This window comes from Annulohypoxylon truncatum (assembly GCF_022578515.1).
Source record: "Annulohypoxylon truncatum strain CBS 140777 unplaced genomic scaffold F4807scaffold_19, whole genome shotgun sequence".
NCBI classification, from domain to species: Eukaryota; Fungi; Ascomycota; class Sordariomycetes; order Xylariales; family Hypoxylaceae; genus Annulohypoxylon; species Annulohypoxylon truncatum.
In genome coordinates, this window is record NW_025953805.1 from 57466 (window position 1) to 77414 (window position 19949).

General features: G+C 47.8%; 8 protein-coding genes across 8 annotated transcripts; 4 read left to right on the top strand and 4 right to left on the bottom strand.

Annotated features, from left to right (window-relative positions):
- Positions 1 to 1461: 1461 nt before the first annotated feature.
- On the top strand, positions 1462 to 3977 carry F4807DRAFT_428148 (cytochrome P450). The gene is made up of 7 exons (XM_047998240.1): positions 1462 to 1811; positions 1872 to 2042; positions 2114 to 2213; positions 2271 to 2339; positions 2392 to 3009; positions 3075 to 3184; positions 3265 to 3977. Exons 1-7 carry the CDS (start codon positions 1605 to 1607, stop codon positions 3595 to 3597), a joined length of 1608 nt encoding a protein of 535 aa, XP_047853440.1. The 5' UTR covers positions 1462 to 1604; the 3' UTR covers positions 3598 to 3977.
- A 415-nt stretch (positions 3978 to 4392) lies between these two features.
- Positions 4393 to 7381, top strand: F4807DRAFT_104318 (Pkinase-domain-containing protein). The gene is made up of 4 exons (XM_047992672.1): positions 4393 to 5111; positions 5176 to 5206; positions 5264 to 5580; positions 5642 to 7381. Exons 1-4 carry the CDS (start codon positions 5036 to 5038, stop codon positions 7204 to 7206), a joined length of 1989 nt encoding a protein of 662 aa, XP_047853441.1. The 5' UTR covers positions 4393 to 5035; the 3' UTR covers positions 7207 to 7381.
- On the bottom strand, positions 7382 to 8606 carry F4807DRAFT_467895 (uncharacterized protein; the record flags this gene model as incomplete). The annotated part of the gene is made up of 2 exons (XM_048002549.1): positions 7382 to 8182; positions 8319 to 8606. The coding sequence occupies 2 exons, from the start codon at positions 8604 to 8606 to the stop codon at positions 7661 to 7663; spliced, it is 810 nt and encodes a 269-aa protein (XP_047853442.1). The 3' UTR covers positions 7382 to 7660.
- Positions 8607 to 9919: 1313 nt separating this feature from the next.
- Positions 9920 to 11674, top strand: F4807DRAFT_428154 (isocitrate dehydrogenase subunit 1). The gene is made up of 3 exons (XM_047998241.1): positions 9920 to 10137; positions 10248 to 11284; positions 11363 to 11674. The coding sequence occupies exons 1-3, from the start codon at positions 10105 to 10107 to the stop codon at positions 11445 to 11447; spliced, it is 1155 nt and encodes a 384-aa protein (XP_047853443.1). The 5' UTR covers positions 9920 to 10104; the 3' UTR covers positions 11448 to 11674.
- Positions 11675 to 12771: 1097 nt separating this feature from the next.
- F4807DRAFT_467897 (uncharacterized protein) lies at positions 12772 to 14175 on the bottom strand (the record flags this gene model as incomplete). Its single annotated transcript, XM_048002550.1, has 2 exons — positions 13745 to 14175; positions 12772 to 13680 (listed from the first exon to the last, which is right to left on the bottom strand). Exons 1-2 carry the CDS (start codon positions 13787 to 13789, stop codon positions 12772 to 12774), a joined length of 954 nt encoding a protein of 317 aa, XP_047853444.1. The 5' UTR covers positions 13790 to 14175.
- An 819-nt stretch (positions 14176 to 14994) lies between these two features.
- F4807DRAFT_461048 (uncharacterized protein) lies at positions 14995 to 15533 on the bottom strand (the record flags this gene model as incomplete). The annotated part of the gene is made up of 2 exons (XM_048001625.1): positions 14995 to 15170; positions 15230 to 15533. The coding sequence occupies 2 exons, from the start codon at positions 15531 to 15533 to the stop codon at positions 14995 to 14997; spliced, it is 480 nt and encodes a 159-aa protein (XP_047853445.1).
- Positions 15534 to 16077: 544 nt separating this feature from the next.
- On the bottom strand, positions 16078 to 17141 carry F4807DRAFT_451977 (putative signal peptidase complex catalytic subunit SEC11; the record flags this gene model as incomplete). The annotated part of the gene is made up of 3 exons (XM_048000279.1): positions 16078 to 16294; positions 16347 to 16653; positions 17120 to 17141. 3 exons carry the CDS (start codon positions 17139 to 17141, stop codon positions 16078 to 16080), a joined length of 546 nt encoding a protein of 181 aa, XP_047853446.1.
- A 354-nt stretch (positions 17142 to 17495) lies between these two features.
- On the top strand, positions 17496 to 19812 carry F4807DRAFT_467900 (uncharacterized protein; the record flags this gene model as incomplete). The annotated part of the gene is made up of 3 exons (XM_048002551.1): positions 17496 to 18059; positions 18146 to 18204; positions 18643 to 19812. The coding sequence occupies 3 exons, from the start codon at positions 17496 to 17498 to the stop codon at positions 19733 to 19735; spliced, it is 1716 nt and encodes a 571-aa protein (XP_047853447.1). The 3' UTR covers positions 19736 to 19812.
- Positions 19813 to 19949: the final 137 nt, after the last annotated feature.

Consider the following 19949-nt stretch of genomic DNA (forward strand, 5'->3'; position numbering starts at 1 on the left):
AGTTTTGTAAGTCTAGCTGAGTAGCTAACATCTCTTCATATAAGGCTAGTTTTTCCCTACACGATACCGTGCAGCTCTGGCTTTTCATTCGCCACTGTTGTTGACTTTCTCAAATGTGTCATACCATGATGTCTTTCAGCTCATTGCAGATCTCGCCGGGCCTTGAGGGGTGGTTCGAATAGTGACAAATGCCTGGCTATATGTATGTAGATGTGCGTCCGACACTAGCCGAGTAGCCCTACATGGGTGATGCGCTTTAGTCATTGGAGAATCATGTACGAATACATAATTGAGTACACAATCACTTATGAGATGTGATCATCACGGCGCCGGGGCGGGATCTGATCAACGTCCGAGGACGATCCTAACGCTTGGGCATACTATAGTAGTATGTATGTAAGGGAGCGACTAAGGTGGAATAATTACCTCCAATTATTTATACTAGGTAGTATATCATTGAGAAACTGACGGTGTCTAGCATATTTTCTCGTGTTTGTCTTCTATGAAGCGCATTGATATACCTGGAGAACATCCCTTTGTCGATTAGGCTAACGGGAGACTACCCATTAATCGAGTGGTTTGCCCTGCATCGCATATGGGTTGATCCCCAGACGTCGATGGTTACGCGTTCTTTTTTGAAATAAACTCCAAGTCCGAGACCTCGGGTACATCGGGTAGGGTAACTTATACAGCCCGTTTTCCGCGTCATGCGATTAATATGCATGGCTGGCAGACCGGTACAATCACCCAGATCTGCCCTGCCAGGTATTATCGTGGATATCTCCATTTCCCCGCAAGTGTAAATCGTGTTTGGGATCTGTAGGTACAACTTTTGTTACCTAGCGCATCCATTCTTCGTTGTGGACGCTGGGCGAATAAAGGAGACTTTACATAACTGCCATGAAACGTAATTGAATTAAGCCACTTGACTTTGACACCGACTACTAGCTAGCAGTGGCTAATTGAAGAATTTAGGAATGACGTTGTTGACGCGATATAGAAGCAACTTTTCTTTGTCGGCGCCTTGACTGGGTCGGTTTCTTGGGTCTTTGAAGGTGGTCGTCGGACCCCGATGCTACCGGGCCTACAGTAGGAAATAAGAAATATATCTATAAGATATAAGAATTTATCAGCCGGCGATGCTTATGTGAACGTCATCGGTTACACAGCCGGCATGGGCGCGTGTGGCTGACACCGGGGGCACGCATTGGCTGGCTGGTAACTGTCTGACCAAAAGCATTCGCAATATTGAAATTGCAGGCATGCAGACTTCCCGGTCATCTCGGCAGTTAACATGGTTAAGCCAAACAAAAGTAGCTATGGCTAATGTGGCTTTCGCTACATTCACTCTAATGCAGGCCATCACACGCCAGAAAAACCGGTAGAGTCGCATGTGAGACATATTAATTACGGTACATGCTTGGTGTAGAGTACTTCTCATCGTCACCGAGTCTTTGTTTCGATGCAGTCAGGTAGGTATGTAGTCTATTAAAAAGGGGTTCGTTACCCCCTACTGTTTTAATATTTAATACCGGTCGGTACGACGGCCATTTCTGGTTTCAGCAACTCATAGAAAAGATCTCCGAGAATACCAATCCTCCTCCATGGCAATGAATTCGCCTTCACATTCGCCATCGGCGATACATGATGGACTCCTGCGGGAGTTGCCGACTGTCCAGCTTCCCTCTTATTTCCCTGTTGTCTGTATTATGCTTGTTATGGTTGTGTACAAATTCGCTGTGTCGAACAAGAGCATAAGAGCTCTTCCATATGTCAACACTACAGGGTTATTCTCCAGTAACAACGCCAGAGTGAGTAGAAAAGCCAGACGAAGATAACAGCAATAAGCAGCTGATGAGTTTCGTGAATAGAAAACTTGGGCGGCGTCCGCGGAGAGCCTCTTAAACGAAGCTAAAGAAAAACACCCTCGCAAACCATGGCGTGTCATGACAGACCTTGGGGAGAGAGTTGTCTTGACTCCAGAGCTCATGGAGGAAATTCGCAATGACCCTAAGATGAGCTTTACTGAAGCTTTTCATGAAGTATGTTGAGATATAATCCCCTGCCCTAGATTGCCTCGAGTCTTACTAACACCTATGGTGTTCCCAAACAGGATTTCCATGGCAGTCTTCCCGGATTCAATACCATCCAGTTCTTCGTTCGAAGTGATATATTGATAGCCGTTGTTAGAAAGCACCTCCTGAGACCCAACCGTACGTCCGAGAAGCCTGTAATATGACTATGGATGGGAATATTGACCATTCGTTCAGCTAGCATAACAAAACGCCTGTCCGACGAAGCCGACTATGTTCTTTCAAAAACCGTAGGCACCACTTCAGGTCAGTTTACGGATATTGAATCAATCACGAGACATATAGCTAACGAAGAAAGATTGGACCGAGTTGAACCTAGCCCAATTCGGAACCGACATGGTTGGTCGTCTCTCAGCGCGTATCTTCGTTGGCGACGAAATGTGCAGGAACGAGCACTGGCTCCAGGCTTCTCAACACTATCACCACAGCTGGTTTATCGCGGCAATGAAACTCCATGATTGGCCATGGCCTCTTCGACATCTTGTGCATTGGTTTATGCCCGAGTGCCAGGAGATGAAGCATGCCCTGAGCGAGCAACGACAGATCCTAGCCGACTATGTGGCCAAACGTCGTAATGAAAAAGAAGCTGCTGAGTCTGCCGGTCAAGAAGCCCCCAAATACGACGATGCCTTCGCTTGGTTAGAGCAAGAAGCAAATGCTAGAGGACTGACTTATGATACGACTATGGCAACGGGCTTGCAGTTGATGATTGCCCTAGTTTCGGCTCACGCGACAACTGATCTACTTCAAAAGACCATGATGGACCTTCTTCAGCACCCGGGAGCCACAGAACAGATTCGCGAAGAAGTACTTGGCCAGCTTCGAACCGAGGGCATGTCCACTGCGTCGTTCTATAACATGCACCTACTCGATAGCGCTTTTAAGGAATCCCAGCGGATAACACCCTCCGAAATGCGTGAGTAATACCTGATGTCGCAACATGTTGAATACAGCCGTAACTGACTTGACCTCCCCATGAAGTATTGGTACGTCGTCGTGTGATGGGAGACATACGACTTTCGAACGGCCTTTTCTTAAAGGAGGGTACGAGGACTTGGATGGACACAGCACACATGAAGGACCCAGAAATAGTATGTTCATCTCAATTCCTTAATCCCCATCCGCAACTGCATCTACTTGCGGGATCATTTACTGACGTTCATTGTCGTAGTACGAGAACCCGGAACAGTGGGACGCAACTCGATTCGCCAAGCTCCGTTCACAACCGGGAGGAGCCAGCTCTGCACAGTTGGTAAGCTCAACCCGCAACCACGTCGGCTTCGGGTACGGATTACATGTCTGCACTGGGAGATTCTTCGCCGCGAACCTGCTCAAAGTGGTTCTATGCCATATATTGGCGAACTACGAGTGGAAGTTGGCACCTGGACTAGAAGCAAACTACTTGGACTTTGGTAACGCGCGCATGGTGAACCCTCAAGCTAAACTGTTGATCCGGCGAAGAGAGAAGGTCGAGGTCGATTTTAGTTCGATCTTCGATGCATGAGTGTTGCAGATGGTGGAGTTGGTGAGACTTGGGATTGGATTGAAGATCCGGACTTCGGAGTTAGACTCAGGGGGTGGTCCATTGATCTATTACGATAAAACACAAGATTCCTCTCTTCAGTCATTCTTCTCGTTTGGCAGGCCATTGAATGGATGATGACATGACGACACTTGGAGCGTTGTGATGTTTACCATAGAACTTGACAACGTTACGAATTTGCTATGGCTACCAGATTGATCAAATATTTGCTTATTATAATAGATAGATGTAATATTGCAGGAGCACCAACTAGGATTTAAGCATCTTAATATTTGTGATATTTGTTTCCCTTAAATGACACTATTGATCTGAGAACATGTTTCCGACACCTTCGCTTGAATGTCTCGGCTTGAGAAAAGAAAAATCAAGGGAAAATAGAGAAATATTTACTGTGGCTTACATCATATGTAAACAACGGATCCCTATCAATTTTCGTATCTAGGTACGTACCTTTCATCGTGGCTTTTTAGTAGGAGTAATAAGGTTCAAGGATCTGGGATCTAGCGCTGAGGTGTTGTCAGCACGGGCAACTACGCGGGCAGCGCGGATGAAAGACCAACGTGACGACGTGACGAAGAAACCGCGAAGTAACATGGTAACAAGGATTCTCAGCCCAGTTATTGCGTACACTGCTCAGGGGATACATGGTGGGGGATAAACTCACCGTATTGCTCTTATCCAATCGATCACCGTCCCTCCTTTTAACCCCACGGTGGAGCAAACCTTGTACACCTTGCACGATCCAAATGTAGCCCTGTTTAATTTAGTCGAGCTGTGACGCGGTTTTTTTACCCGTATTTTGTGTATTTTGTATCCTACGCATCCCAGCTTCTGCCACTGCCAATGATCATATCAACAAATCATCTTGTCTCTCCTTCTTAACTCTGTTTCTAACTTGCCTATTCCTAGATTTCGATTTCCACTCCATCACCTTTTTCTAGGCATGCATTGATTGCCCATTGCCGCGTTTGTTGACATTGCCATTACCCTTTGTCGCATTTATGCATGCACGCTACCGAATCACCGGTACTTTCGCCGTCTTTAGTCTCTCCTTGAAGCTTGGATTTTTGTATTAGACGCTTTAGACACATTCTCTCGACCGATCGCATCTACATTCATTTTCTCCCCTCTAGTTGGCTAACACGGGCCATCTTATGACTGCTTAGGCTTTTGAATTGTTAGGAGCCCTTGGAACTCAGTAATTGGTTTTTGTTACGGTGGAAATTCAGTAGCGGGAGAATTGGAATTCCCTTCACCTACTTTCTATAACCCGCCAATCCTGGCTTACCACGACTTGATTTCTCGCTCCTTTTTCACCCGACTGCTTTAAACTAAACAGCTTCGCTCTATTACGCTTCACGAAATAATCTATTACGAGTAACGGGAATTACATGTCAAGATGGCGGAACGCGACTATGATGAGAGTAACGAGGCCTTAGACCCGGAGCTCCTATACACCAAGGAGTTCTGCATTGGTTAGAAACCTTCTCGTGGTGGGATGTTGTAGGTGGAGACCGATGCTAACTTGTTGCGCTCTAGGCGGAGGCAGTTTTGGTAAGGTGTTCAAAGGGTATGGTGCTCAATATCCCACTATTGTTGGAATAGCAATGGCTAATCTTATGGCAAGTGTCGAAAAGCGAAGTGGACAAGCCGTCGCGATCAAGGTTATCGACATCGAGAGCGCCGAAGATGAGGTCGAAGATATCATACAAGAAATAGCTATTCTGTCCGAACTTCAGTCACCTTACGTCACCAAATATTACGGTTCTTATGCGAAAGGTGCAGAGCTATGGATCGTTATGGAGTTCTGCTCCGGTGGAAGTTGCGCCGACCTGATGAAACCCGGCATGATTGGAGAAGATTATATCGCGATCATCATAAGAGAGTTGCTTTTGGGTCTGGACTACCTGCATGCCGACAAGAAGCTTCACCGGGACATCAAGGGTATATAACATGTCTCCAACTAGCGTTATAGCTGCCTGGTTACTGACAACTATTATTATAGCCGCAAACATCCTACTTAGTTCCAATGGTCAAGTCAAGCTGGCTGATTTTGGTGTATCTGGCCAGCTCTCGGCGACCATGACCAAGAAGAACACGTTTGTTGGTACACCATTTTGGATGGCTCCGGAGGTCATTAAACAATCTGGATATGACCACAAGGCGGATATTTGGTCGTTGGGAATTACTGCGCTGGAACTGGCTAACGGCGAGCCTCCTTATGCTGACATTCATCCAATGAAGGTCTTATTTCTAATACCGAAGAACCCCGCGCCTAGACTAGAAGGTAACTTTACCAAAGCGTTCAAGGAATTCATCGAACTCTGTCTGCAGAGAGACCCGAAGGAACGGCCCGCAGCTAAAGATCTACTGAAGCATCCTTTCATCCGAAAGGCTAAAAAGACCAGCTGCTTGACAGAACTGATTGAGCGTTACCATCGATGGAGCGCAACGCACAAGTCGGAAGACGAGGAACACATAGACGAAGGAGAAGACTACACAGAGCCACAACATGTTAACGAAGATGTGTGGGATTTTGGCACGGTCCGATTAGTTAATGATCGAGGAGGAATGGTGAATCGGCCTGGATTGAATGCTATGGATGACTCCGCTAGAAACGCGAGGGCATCGAGACCACTAGACGGCAACTACGGCGATAGTACTAGAGCGACATCGCCGAACAAAATTCAAGCACAAGACTTCGCGGACACATCTGTCTCTAGTACTCTCAAGGTTACCAACCCTCCGGGATTCGGAACACCGCGAAAATCATCGCCTCAGCGACGTCCAGTGCCTAACCTATCACCTTCGAAGGTCCCATTACCTCCCTCGCCCCCAAAGCACGCACAAGATTACCATACCCCACGACCTGTCTCGAAGAATATCTCCGTAATTCCTACTATGACATCTACAGATTATGACCGAGCAGCGAAAGACCAGCTACAGCAAGACATGGGAGCTCTCAACATTGGCCACCCGCAATCCCAATATCCCCATTCTCCACAAAACATGGGCCCCAAAAACTCTCAAACCCAAATTCAGCAACAGCGAGGGATCCCTCGACCAGGCCCATTCAACCTTCCAGAAATACCTCCTTACCGCGGACCCAGTTCGCAGCATCCGCAACAGGCACTTCAACAAAGAGCCACCCCCCAGCCATCGCCCAACATGGGCTCGGGAGCATTCACGTCGAAGGCGCAGCCCAAGCAGCAGACGCCGGCTCCGGACTCATTCCCACCCCCGGGCCCCTCGAACCCGAACGGCGAACTGGACGCGTTGAACGACGTCATCTTCCCGGCACTCGAGGAGGCGCTAAAGCGACGACAGATCCGACTACAGCAGATTTATCGCAACGAAAAAGTCATCACCCCCCAACGTCAACGCGCCGAGGCCGCGCACGATCGCATTCGTAAACACGTTTACAAGCTAGCGAACGTATGTAAGGAGATCGATCGCCTCGACAAGAGCGAACCTGTCGGTATGGGCAAGGACGTCGGCACGTTCCTCGAAGGTTTGCTAGAGGAAATACTCGTTCGCGTCGAGCCTTTGGACGAGGACGAGGGGATGTAATGAACGAATGGATGAATCGACTAGACGAGATAATGATGAAGCACCGAGTCACTTTGTTACCAAAAGTAAAACAGGCCCAAAAATGCCTTGCGGAAGGATAACCTGATTGTGTAATATATATCTAATAAGGAGGTTAAGGGATGGAGAAAGGTTCCTTCTACTTTGTACTTAAAAACCCCCATTGCTTTATTCCCACCCTACTACGTAACCCCCGGAGCTACGTACAGCTAATTAGGCACGTTCTGGTTCGCTCTTGGGTTTTTTGCTGGAATTGCCGTCCCGCCTTTTCTGGATGCTGAGACTTGGCATTGCTTTTTTGCGGTGTATTCGCAAGGAGGGCGTTTAATGGGTTAGTACTGTCGGGAAAAAGAATATAAAGGGTGAAAACCAAAGTTACGTATGTCTGCTCGTTTTTTTCGTTTTGCCGGTGTTTTTATCTGTCTGTTTGTGTTTGTCAGTCTGTTGAAGCGCTCTTCGTTTTGGATCGGTTCTTCCTCCTGCTCCCCTTGCTCCCCCGGTGCCCGCTCTTCCATCCCCCTTCTTTAGCATCTTTTGCCTCTTTCCCATCTTTGCCTTCTTTACCCTCCCTACCCTCTCTACCCTCCTCACAATCCGTCCCTTCTTCCCTTCCCTCCTCCTCGATCACCGACGCGCCGCGGATTATATCTCTCAACCCTACCCCGACGCCGCTCCCATCCCTGCCCCCGTTCCCGTTGCCGTTATCGGTATCATCCGGGCTGCCGACGCGATCACGCATGTGCGTCTGCAGCTGAAGCTGCGCCGGGTCCTCGCGCTCGGGCGCGGCCCAGCACAGGTAGTCCTGCCCGAACAGGCGGCGGTGGTCGCGGCGGTGGTCCTCGAAGACGGACCGCACCTTGGAGACGTAGTACGCGTACAGCCGCTCGGCCTCGGCGGACTTGTCGCGCGCGCTCTTGCGCGGTTGCTGGGCGTGGATGCGCGACAGCTCTCGCAGGTTCTAGATGTAGGTCTGTCGTAGCGCGCGGCGGGACTCGTTGTATCGCTGGATGGAGTCCGTGAGCTGTTTGGGGGGTGGGGATTGCGTTAGTCTGGGTAGGGACTGGTAAGATTGGGGGAGAGAGAGGGAACCATACGAATGCTCGGTAGTGGCACTGAGCGCCCGGACACTCGACGTGGTGGATGTAGTGCTCGTGGAAGCTGGGTGGGTGGTACAGCGGCTGGCCGTAGTAGCCGTACGTGTGGCGGGAGCGGGTGTTCGAGAACGGCGGACGTTCCCGGGACTGCCAGGGTTGCCATGGCGCATCCTCGTCCGAGCCCCAGCTTCGGTAGATCCGTTCCTGTTGCCTGTACGCACCCGCGCTGCCGACGATGGCGGCGGTCGCTGTGATAGCCGTGATTGCTGCGGCCGCGTATTCGGCCATTGGTTATGGTGGTTATCGTACGGGGTGGCCAGCTGCTAGTGGGGGGTTTGCGAGTTTGGTTATTAGTGAGATTGAGGAGATCCCATAACGGGTGGAAGTGAGACAGTAAATGAACTTTTAGTCGATGAGGATATGAATGACAATTTGATTATTTCCTCTTCGTTTTTCTCTCTTCGTAAGGTCTACCTAACCAATGGGTAATCCTGCTAATAAGTGTATTGGCTTCTTAGCCCGTGGAAGTTTTTGCTTTTAGGGGGGACCTGAGGATATTCGTGGGCGTGTGCCGATCCCCGAACTAGAGAAGTCGTTGGAGGGAACGTAGAAGGACACAAGGGGAGCTAAAACTGATGGAGCTGATTGTTTGACAGAGAAACTGATTAAACTTATATGTTTTACGACGAACTTGGGTCTTGCCCGTGGCACGGTTTCGAGTTTGGTAGCCATTTAGGTAAGATAAAGCATTATAGGTTACAGAATTAAGACACGAGGCGAATGGAAGATTCAAAGAGTAGGTAATGCCTACTTGTGATGACGGACGTGCGTCTGAAGCTATATCTATTTCTCTGCCACTTTTTGAGATGATACAGAAAGATCAACCCGGATACTCAGCTAAGTCGTATCAAGAGGAAACACGAGCCGATGAATTGGGTTAGGTAGCCCCTATAATCCTAATAGAAACCGTAAAGCTGGGTAAGCACACAGGGATCCTGTTGGTAGAGCTCTGTAGATATTGGTAAGATCGACCTGTACTAGATCACATATCATGACCCTCTTCAAAAGGTTCGAGTATACATATAAATTTTGTCAAATTCTGAATAGCCGTTCAATCCGAGAAGCAAATTGATATGCTATCTCAATTGGTAACTAAAACTTGGTTCTTGCAAATTCGGCCAGTAAGCTTAAAGAATAGGGGTTAGGAGTGAAAGCCTTCGGATGTCCCGTTGGGAATTCGGATGTCAGATTGAAAACTATCCCTAATACCGCATTGCTAGTGAATGGTACATTGAATCGATTCACTGAGATAATGAATTCCAATCATTACAGAAATTCACATCCGTTGTCTTCTGTTCGCAAGTAGTGAGGTACGAAATTGGAACTGCTCAAGTTCTGATGACGTTATAATTTACGCCTCAATTGATTAGATCTGATAAGATACACAGCCACATCTAGATGCATATTTGCATATCTATGGCTGAACAGGTTTTACTAGCGTATCGACGCTAACCTGTTTGTAGTATAGTAACGTAGTATTTCTGGAGCCAATGTCGGAATCTAGGTGGTTTTTTTCATGAACCGTGCTTTTGCCCGTTCACCCGATCGGAATGCCACGGCTTGCTATCCAATCCTCCACCAACCATCCTAGGAACGATATCCACCAAAGCCTTTTTGTGTTTGCGCCATTTGCAAGTCTTTGCATCGTTGAATTTCCACTCCTAAGAGCAACTTCCGACGCATCATTCCCCCTTTTAGGACCCTATACATCTGACCGAACACCACGATGCTGTCGCGAAACTCTACCAGAGCCGCTCAGGTACATTTCCCTCCCAATTGCCGAGCCCAATGGCTCGAGCTCCCGTAATCACATGCTGCTTTTGCCGAAGATAAGTTTCAAGGTTCGCTAACTCAAGTTCCCTCGCATAGCGCCTGGCGCGGACCGCTGCCCGCCAACAATCCCACATTCAAAATGCTAGCCGATCCTTTGCGACAGTTCAGTCAGACATTTTCAAGCCTACGAAGTATGGTGGCAAGTACACTGTTACCCTCATTCCCGGTGATGGTATCGGTGCCGAGGTAGCGGAGAGCGTCAAGACTGTTTTCAAGGCCGATAGCGTGCCCATCGATTGGGAGCAAGTCGACGTCTCGGGTGTGGAAAGTGGTTCGCCCGGCAGCCTCGAGGACATGTTCCGGGAGTCGGTTGCGTCTCTGAAGAGGAACAAACTCGCATTGAAGGGTATCCTGCACACGCCCATCAGTAGATCGGGACACCAGAGCTTCAACGTCGCCATGCGACAAGAACTCGACATCTACGCCTCCATCTCCCTCATCAAGAACATCCCCGGCTACAACACCCGCCACAAGGACGTCGACCTATGCATCATCCGAGAGAACACCGAAGGAGAGTACAGCGGTCTCGAGCACCAGAGCGTACCGGGCGTCGTCGAGTCCCTCAAGATCATCACCCGCGCCAAGTCGGAGCGCATCGCCAAGTTTGCCTTCTCCTTCGCGCTGGCCAACAACCGCAAGAAGGTCACCTGTATCCACAAGGCCAACATCATGAAGCTGGCCGACGGTCTCTTCCGAAGCACCTTCCAGAAGACCGCCGCCGAGTACCCCACGCTCGAGACCAACGACATGATCGTCGACAACGCTAGCATGCAGTGCGTCTCGAGACCTCAGCAATTCGACGTCATGGTCATGCCCAACCTGTACGGTGGTATCCTATCCAACATCGGCGCTGCTCTCGTCGGTGGTCCCGGTATCGTTCCTGGCTGCAACATGGGTCGCGATGTTGCCGTCTTCGAGCCCGGTTGCCGACACGTCGGTCTTGACATCAAGGGCAAGGACCAAGCCAACCCTACTGCTCTTCTCCTTTCCGGATCCATGCTGCTCCGTCATCTCGGCCTAGACGAGCATGCTAACCGCATCTCCAAGGCCGTTTATGGCGTGATCTCCGAAGGGTAAGTTATTCCAATCCTCATACCTATGTTTGTATTGGTGTTTGTAGATATGTTCGTCGATGCTAACAGCACCTATAGCAAGTACCGCACCCGCGATATGGGCGGCGACTCCACCACGCACGAATTCACCCGAGCCATCCTCGACAAGATGGAGACCTTGTAATCAGACCCTCTCGCCCGCAACCTTTTATTAAACCCGACCCCGAGACCACGGCCCGCTTCCTACGTGTTACTCTGATAGATACCTAGAGGGAATGGAGGAAAGATAGCATGACTACATGGAGTCACGGAAGGCGAAGTTAGGAGGGGGTTCCTAGACGTGTGTACTGTACGTAGAATGGGATACTTTGTATGCTTGCATCGCGTAAATTTCATCAAATTTTCTAAAAGTGCTTCGTCCCGTTGTTATTCTCATCAACCAGCCTATACATGCCTAGAATTCATCGTTCGTTTTCATCGATTATGTCAACCTCACTACATGGACTATTATCCACATTGATACGAATATCCGACTTCATGCATTCAGGGTCTTCTTCATTGCCATCCTTCTCTATAGCTTTCCTCTTTCTCCAGGAGGCCGCTTTACCATCAGGTCTACCTCAATAATTACGTCGTCATCACTTGACGTGCCATACAGCAAGTTGATAACCTTACACTCTTTTCTTATTCCCCGAATGGCATAGTATAGGTCGTATAGATACTTCATCATTTGGGGTCTCTGTGTCCGATTCCTAGAGATTTAGTTCGACTAAACTGGATCTAAACTGAGCCAGCTCCATTCGACAACCAACATAGAAGCATTGATCTTGCCTATAATGAATTGGTTTAGTTACCTTTGATCAAGAAGTCTCATATATACCCCGCCCAGCGCGGGGCGCACTTGTTATCTAAGTCTTTGCAAGTATTGTGGCTAGGTGAAATGTGGCTGATTAAAGCCTTGGAACTCGACAGGCACATCTGATCACGTGAAGCTGACGACGTCTCATGAATTTCATTAACAGTGTAGAACTGAATTATCGTAGAAACAAATACACAATTTTGTCAGAGCCTTTATTATTGAGGCCAATTGTGAATCCAACAATGCCCCATGCTTCGCAAACCCTGTCCAAGCCCTATTCAACGCCAGGTACGGGTACAAGTCTTCGTGTAGCCTGGAAGAAGCTCACGAGACAAACTGCTAAACTTTGCGTGTAGTTCCGTCGTAGCTACTTGACCTCAAGCGATAAGTCCTTCTGAAGCTGATAAAAGTCGCGCAAGACGCGATCATTCATCCAAAACACCATGTCGTGCTCAGAGACATCGTCCGGACTAACCTTCTCACGAGACAGGGGACACTAGGTTTCTTCTTTTCCATCCAGGCTGATGTCACGGAAGAAGATCCTGCCACGATCTCTGACTGGTCTTTTCTGTCCGTTATGGATAACCATGAGTTGCAGCTTCAGCTTCTTGCTAGAAAAAGCCCAGCTGAGAGCCAGTGGACGATTCTCCTAGACGTCCTGTCGGTGATGTCTCAGCGGCAGCTTCTTGGCGTCCGCTAGCTGGCGCACGAGGGTGTCCTTGTGGTCTACCAAATAGGTGAACGCCTTGCGACAAATGGCGAGATTGTGCGATGTTGCCAAAACGAAATGCCTCTTCACGTCGACACCACCCCAGTTGCGTCTCCACTGCCATTGGTTGATACTACGGTTCCACCAGCTAAAGTAGAGAGCAGGGCTCACGTAGCCAGGAGGGCCGACATGCTCGAGGTTGAAGCGAAGTACTGAATTGTTAGGCCAAGAATGCGAGATCTTGTCGTGTATTGAGATTGTTTGCGGTTCTGGAGAGGTGTGCTCGACCTTGGGTGGGGTGCATCGAAAAAGTCGCTCCATATGATGTTCGTCAATGGCCTGAGGTGCATTCAGATTTAAAATCTCACTTGAAAGTGCGGTCTCATTGGGATTATGAGCTAGAGATGCGCCACAGTGGTTAGTGGTGGCCGGGGTAACCTGTTCCGGCTTCACAGGCATGTTGTCTTCCAAATTTGCCGGCGGATTGAGGTTATCAGCCATGACCTGCTCATCTGCGATTGCAGGCACATCGTCTGCAATGTTCGAAGACCCTACATTTGCCATGTACGACCCTGGATGTTCCAGTGCAGCCACTGCGGCGTCTTTTCCCTGCATCAGATGAACACCCAAGTACTCGGACTCAAAACGGTAGCGTTGCAGGGTCAAGCGACGCTTCTCTAGCCAGCTCGCGTCTCCAGTAGCTTGGTATTGATTCCAGAGAGCCTCGCAATAAGCAAAAGTGTCATTAGTGTTTTGGGTACTGATGGTCTCGATTTCCGGGAAGCGGTTTTCGTTAGGCACAGGTGCTTCTGATCCTGCGTTTTTTTCGTTGTTAGGCCCCACGTGAGCCTAGTGAAATGTTAATATTACTATACTTCATAAAATTAACGCTGTGCATGCCCAGTATTCTTACCTGGTCCGCAGCTTGAGGGTGTTGCTGCATACCCTGAGCATTCATCTTGTCGGTGCTTCTGCACAATGATGGAGATTGAATGACGAAAAACCAAAAAGTTGACTTTCTAGGCAGCGTGGGGGAGACTTGGACGGAAGAAGGATTTCTGTGCGAATTTTTTGTGCATTATGATTCAGCGGTCGTGTCCTTAGGCGCTGGGAAAATTAGTCCGGGTTAATTGACAAGGAAGTCGCGAGGTTTAACGGTACCTGTTCAAGATAGATACCTGAGTACCTGTAACATATGGATATTTCGCACTCTGTCCGTGCCGAAATATGTGGTGAGTACAAATTATTGGTAAATTTGAGGATGTTGAAAGTTGGTGTTGAAAGAAATTATATGAGCATTAGTCAACTTGTTTAACAGGTACCTAGATAACCTACCTAGCTGGATAATAAGTGAAATTAATATGCCGTGTACAAGTATCTGTCCATTTTTATCTTCACGTAATCATCACATACCTTAATAGATGAGATGCCCCTTGTTTGGAGCGACCTCCAAGGAAATCCATAGAAAATTAGGCATGTGTACTAGCGCTTACTTATGATGCTTCCCTATATCTCTAGTATTACGTTTTAATAATGGGATGTGATAATAATTAAGATATGTCTGAATGTTAACTGATATATAAGTGCCTGGTATGATGTTTGTTAGATGAATACGTTTAGCTTTCTAATATTTTATATCCTTATCAGATAAGTTCCTTTATTGTATAGTTGGAAGCCCCATAATTACGGGGTATCGCCTTAGCTGCGATTCCTTCCACTACTGCCTACATGGTAACCCTGGAGTAGTTAAAGAGCAGTGCTGAAAGCTCGGGAAGGTGCCATAAGCTAGTGCTAGTATTCCTTGTTCTTGTTCCTGAGTCAGAGTCACAATTTACAATTATCAATATCAATGATTACAAGTACTGTTTCCACATTTGAAGATACGAGTCTAGACTTCAGGCAATCTTATTTAGGGCAAAGTTAATATTATTTTTCACCTCCCCTTTCCGAAAACAGGGTACGGACGTAGTATTGCTAAATTGTCTGCTTATAGAATTGATGAAAGAAGGTCTGATAACAAGTGTAACGAGTGGTGGTAATATAGATTGAATAAACTTCAGAAAGAACTCCAAAACCTCGATCCTCACGTCGTATTTTTGATCTGTTACTCAGAATATCCTTAAACACGACTAGACTTCTTTTCTTAAGAATTTGTCCCCCAGCTTAGATCTTAGAGTGGGCCTTGAGAGCACTCTCAATTTGGCTGATATCATCGTTGGAAAGATTTTGGAACATGATGGAGTCTGAACCCTCGGCAATCGGGTTACCTTCGTCGTATTTTCCGGTGATGACTGTGACGAGTGTCATGCAGGCGGATGGGACTCCTTTAACAAGCACATCTGGAAATTCCATCCCACATTAGCATGTTATCTTTCAGGGGTAGCTAGGAGAAGCATACTGCCTGCGGAGGGGCCGGAAAAGGTTACATGAGCCGAGCTGAGCTGGTCATGGCACTCTTTCCAAGCGAGCTCATTCTGGCCCTGCCGCCTGGTTTTTGGGACTCGAAACACCGGCACTGAGCGGCTGTTGTGATGCGCATTTTGAACGTCGCCAACTACGCCGGCTGTCGCACCGATTACTGCTGTAGCGCCTCCTAACCCGGCAGTAACTGCTTCGGGGATTGCGAGAAGGAAAGGGGCCGGGCAGAGCTGAACGAGCGCTACTAGAGCAGCGGCAGAACCGATTTTCTTTTGACCAAACATCTTGTTGGTATGGATTCTTCCTTGAGGGGGTCAGTGCAATGGCTAGTGAATGGCTATGTGCTATATCGATAAATCTTTTTGTAGAGGTTGAGATGCTCTTCTAGTTTAAGTAATTGCTTTATTATCGGCGAGAGATGGGACTTTTATGCTTGAAAAGCCTTAGAGGCACTCTGAGTATCAACTATCACTATATGATGCACAAGCCGATCGTCGATCTCCTCTTGAACTAAGGACTGTTACTTTTTCACCCTTAGCTAAACGTACTGCAGTATGCAGTAAGCTGACTGAAAACGATTTTGACATCCTTGATCATTATCCACACCGACACTCTTTCAAAAATATCCTGGAGTCATTGTCTTAAACAGTACACAGAATCATGCTGATGGCGACTTAAGTGTCACCATAAGTATCCATGCAGGTTAGATGATCATGGTTTATGAAGAAGGGCTATTCAATGCAAAAAATAGTTAATCTAGACTGTCGGAAGAAAGGGTTCTAAAAAGGCATGCCGAGTAGTATGTGTAGGATGTAGAGCACTTTCTGGCTATGTTCTAAAGATAGCTGAAATTAAGAGGAGGCCTATAATGCATCTCGCCCAATAATTTTCCCGCAGATAAATAACAACCCAACCAAGAAATGGGATATATCCTCTAACGAACCCCACCACCTCTTTGCGAGATACAGAGGTTCGTGGCATAGGATATAGTGCAACATCTGAGAGCTCGTTATTGTCTCCTTTAGTCAAAAACGTATGTCTAAGACTATGGGTCAGTACAGCATTCGTTAATGCGTTTTCAATTGCCAACAACTCACGAGATAGCCCCATTACTAGATTCACCAGGGTATACTTGAATCACTCGGTGGACCATGGGCAGGAGATGACCGTCAAACCAAATTACGGGGATATCCCCAACTTCGGCTGATGGAGTCCAATTCCATGTTATCAACAAGTCGCCTCTGTGGAACGCGGGAGCCATCGACTCTGAAATAACGCATATTATTGGCACCGGAGAGTTGGTCGATATGCAAAGCCCTTTCCACGCCATGAACGTGCTGCTGATTGGCAGAATGAAAGGAAGCGCAGATGCGAGAAACAGACGTAGTCGTCCGAAGAAACCTCCTTGTATATCATGTGTTAGTTTGCTGGTTTTCCTGCTGGCTCTCGTTTGTGGAAGGGTGACTGATGTTGCGGGAAGCATCATAAATGATATGACTCTGGAATAGTTGAATATCAGAAAATAGGGGCAAGTATCAAATTAAGATATTTTGGATGGGATGCTGATGTACTTGAAGTACGGGAGAGAAAGCTCCGTAACAGAACACATGAAATGCAAGAGTCAAAAATGCTGCTATTCACAGCTTCCTTCACAACTTCCAGATCGAATGCCCATTTAAAGGTGCACTACATACCTAAGAGTAAGATGGCCGGTTTGATTTCCTCAAAGACAAATCTCCAATGTGCAACACTACATGCTAAGATCAGCAAATGTAAGATTGAGTGATCTAGGATCAAATTATCTATAAAGTCCTCAGAGTCTTTAGAAGACATCCAACATGCAGTACTCAGTAGTTACATCACATGGTACGTTCCACGTGAAAGACTCCCATGGTTAAACAATTACCCAGATACTCCTATCTATGCCTTAAGACTAACCCGGACCGGGCGATAGATAGGGAGACGGAGTTTCCGAGACTTATTTATGCTACGGTGCCTATTTGGCGACACAAGAAAGCTTAAGGAGACAAATACGTATGACTAGCGGCCGTAAGTGCTTGCGCACTTAGATTAACCTTCATGCGGCTGACATCGCATCTGCAAACATGAGAGCTGCAAGACAGGTATCACACATATAATGGTAACAGCACAGAAGTCTTCTGTTTCATCTAGTGGGGATTAAATCTTGTCTTCTACACCCAGATTTGAAACATTATACATATCACCTCATCTAACAGGAGCAGAAAATGGAGGTCCCCTTGCGCGCCCCGATTGAACCAGTAGTTATGTTGATGGGCCACCAGACGGAGAAAGAGATGGAGTTAGAAGTCGAATGCGAGGACCACGGATCCAAGGATCTTACCATATCGGACACTATCACCCAACAGCCCATCTTCTACATTAAGGGTAGGACGTTGACCATGTCGTCGAGCTTCCGACGTAGGCTCTTCGATGAGAAGGACAACCCGATCTTAGGCTTCCGACAGAAGCACGAGGATGTTAGTAACGAGTGGGTGGCGGAGATCCCCAACGCAGAGCAAATTTGCTCGCTTGTTTACAGGAAGCAGACCACCTCGACCATCTCGGAACACTATGTCGTCAATGCTACCGTATACACTATCACAAATGTAGATGTACTGGTTGAGATGCGACCTATTGATGTCGACGGCGCGAATACAATGATCAGTATTGGCGAGTCGACAATCGCCACTATTGAAAGGATCTCCATCGATAACCCTCTTTTCGGAAGAAGCACTACGGCCAGGAGCAGATGGATCGTTCGGGTCGCAGCCGGCGTTGACTTGAGCTTGGTAAGATTCCGGGAATATAAATTCTCATATATACCTTTCTTCCTTTGGCTATGGCTAGAATCCCTTGATAGTTAATATTGTGCTAGGTCATGGTCATGGTACTATGTCGAATTGAGGCGGCAGTAGTGATCCTCTATGACCTCTAGTTAGCTTGTACTTGTGATACACCTAGTAATCGGACAAGACCATCGTCTTACATACATATTTGTTCGATGAGATGGATCATAACGCTTACTTCGTGTATTACAACATACCTACACTCCATATCAGCTTAGCAACGCACAAATGCATATCGAATTCCTATAACATCTGTGATTGTCTATCTTGTTAAGACCTTGACCAACACAATGCTTAGAAGTGTCGAATAAGGAAGTTGAAGAGTTAGTATGATGCAATACATCAGACTGATAGCTCCGTGTGTGGTTCCTATCGTACATTTAGCGATATCATTCCTTGCCTTTCATTTTTGTTTCCATGCGAAGAACGAACGGTTTCGCTTCCGGATTCTTCCTACGTATTATTTGTTTTCGATTCTTTCATTCGTCGAATCTAGAAGGCTGTATATTTTCCCTGGCGTCACTAGCCTCTGGGCCCAATCCGTCGCCCTCAACATCGTACACATCACGTCCCTCCTCCTTATCGAGAGATGGCCGGTCCCCCAACCAGAGCAAAGCAAGAAGAAGCAAACCTCTCTTTCAACTTATGCATTTTATATCACTTACCGCCTTTGGAGCAACCCTCAGCTTCACCAAGTTCAACCTTCAATCAATCCAACATCAGTTGAGAAGCACACGACAGAGCCACTTTCCGTATTTCTAATCCTGCGAGTCTCTAAAGGCCTCCTATACTATTCCCTTCACACTTACATCCTACCCGCCTTCTTCTCCGAAACCCTAGTCGTTATCACTCCCGAAGACGTCGCCCAGCCCGCCCTCATACCTCGTCTCGCGGACCTGACCCTCCGTGGAGTCCTCATACGCGCATACACAGCCAGCTCCTGGATCTGGCAAAGCTTCGCGGTCCTCGACGGCGCTAACGCCGTGTTAGCCATAATAGCCGTCGTTTCTGGCTTAGACCAGCCTAGCGACTGGCCCCCGCTCTTCGGCTCCCCGGTGCATGTGTGCCGTGGCCTGCGCGGCTTCTGGGCGGGGTTCTGGCATAGGCTCGCTGTGCGCTCTTATACGAATATAGGACGTCTAGTCGCGCAGTCATTGGGACTTATTCCTTCGATTAAGGTGTATAATGTGAGTAAAGAGGTCAAGGGGGATAAAAGGGTTCAGGGGGCTCAGGGGCTCATTAAGGGGCGGTGGAAGTGGAAGGAGAATTGCGCAAATGCGGTCGTGGCGTTCACCGTTTTCGCGATCTCAGGGCTTGCGCACGCGGCTGTGAGCTGGAGGTTAGGCGCGAGGGATTGGTGGAGGGATGCGCTGTGGTTTATGCTGAATTTTGCGGGTTGCGCGCTGGAGACTGGTGTTAAAGCGGCTGTGTGGTGGGCGGCAGGGAGGCTGGGGTGGGAAAGAGAATTACATTCCATTGAACAGAGTTGGCTCGGGAGAGTGGTGGGATTTGTGTGGGTGTTGGTGTTCTTTTCTTGGAGCGTGCCGTTGTGGATGTGGCCGAGGGTGTATAGGGGGTTGGTGACGGAGAGGTTAATGAGGATGCTGGTGAATGCTTGAGTGGGATTAGAGTTTTATTTATTTGAACTTCGTATATGGGAGAAATGAAACAAATCATGCTATCTCTAGCACTAAAGGAATCTCGACCCATTCTCGACCCATCATATGCCACTGTTTTTTACCCAACACTCATGGGCAGCTGAATAGAAGATGGGTGCTGCAATAAAAGGGATGTTTTGACTATCGTAACGATAGAAGTCGGTGAAAACATCGT

What these genes read in the sequence shown, in the direction of transcription:
- F4807DRAFT_428154 (XM_047998241.1), top strand. Translation starts at nt 10,105, where the DNA reads ATGCTGTCGCGAAACTCTACCAGAGCCGCTCAG. An exon ending in ACTCTACCAGAGCCGCTCAG is followed by an intron (nt 10,138 to 10,247) that starts GTACATTTCCCT and finishes TCCCTCGCATAG; the next exon opens with CGCCTGGCGCGGACCGCTGC. An exon ending in TATGGCGTGATCTCCGAAGG is followed by an intron (nt 11,285 to 11,362) that starts GTAAGTTATTCC and finishes CAGCACCTATAG; the next exon opens with CAAGTACCGCACCCGCGATA.
- F4807DRAFT_104318 (XM_047992672.1), top strand. Translation starts at nt 5,036, where the DNA reads ATGGCGGAACGCGACTATGATGAGAGTAACGAGGCCTTAGACCCGGAG. An exon ending in TTTGGTAAGGTGTTCAAAGG is followed by an intron (nt 5,207 to 5,263) that starts GTATGGTGCTCA and finishes TCTTATGGCAAG; the next exon opens with TGTCGAAAAGCGAAGTGGAC. An exon ending in GCTTCACCGGGACATCAAGG is followed by an intron (nt 5,581 to 5,641) that starts GTATATAACATG and finishes CTATTATTATAG; the next exon opens with CCGCAAACATCCTACTTAGT.
- F4807DRAFT_428148 (XM_047998240.1), top strand. Translation starts at nt 1,605, where the DNA reads ATGGCAATGAATTCGCCTTCACATTCGCCATCGGCGATACATGATGGA. An exon ending in TCTCCAGTAACAACGCCAGA is followed by an intron (nt 1,812 to 1,871) that starts GTGAGTAGAAAA and finishes TTTCGTGAATAG; the next exon opens with AAAACTTGGGCGGCGTCCGC. An exon ending in TTACTGAAGCTTTTCATGAA is followed by an intron (nt 2,043 to 2,113) that starts GTATGTTGAGAT and finishes GTTCCCAAACAG; the next exon opens with GATTTCCATGGCAGTCTTCC.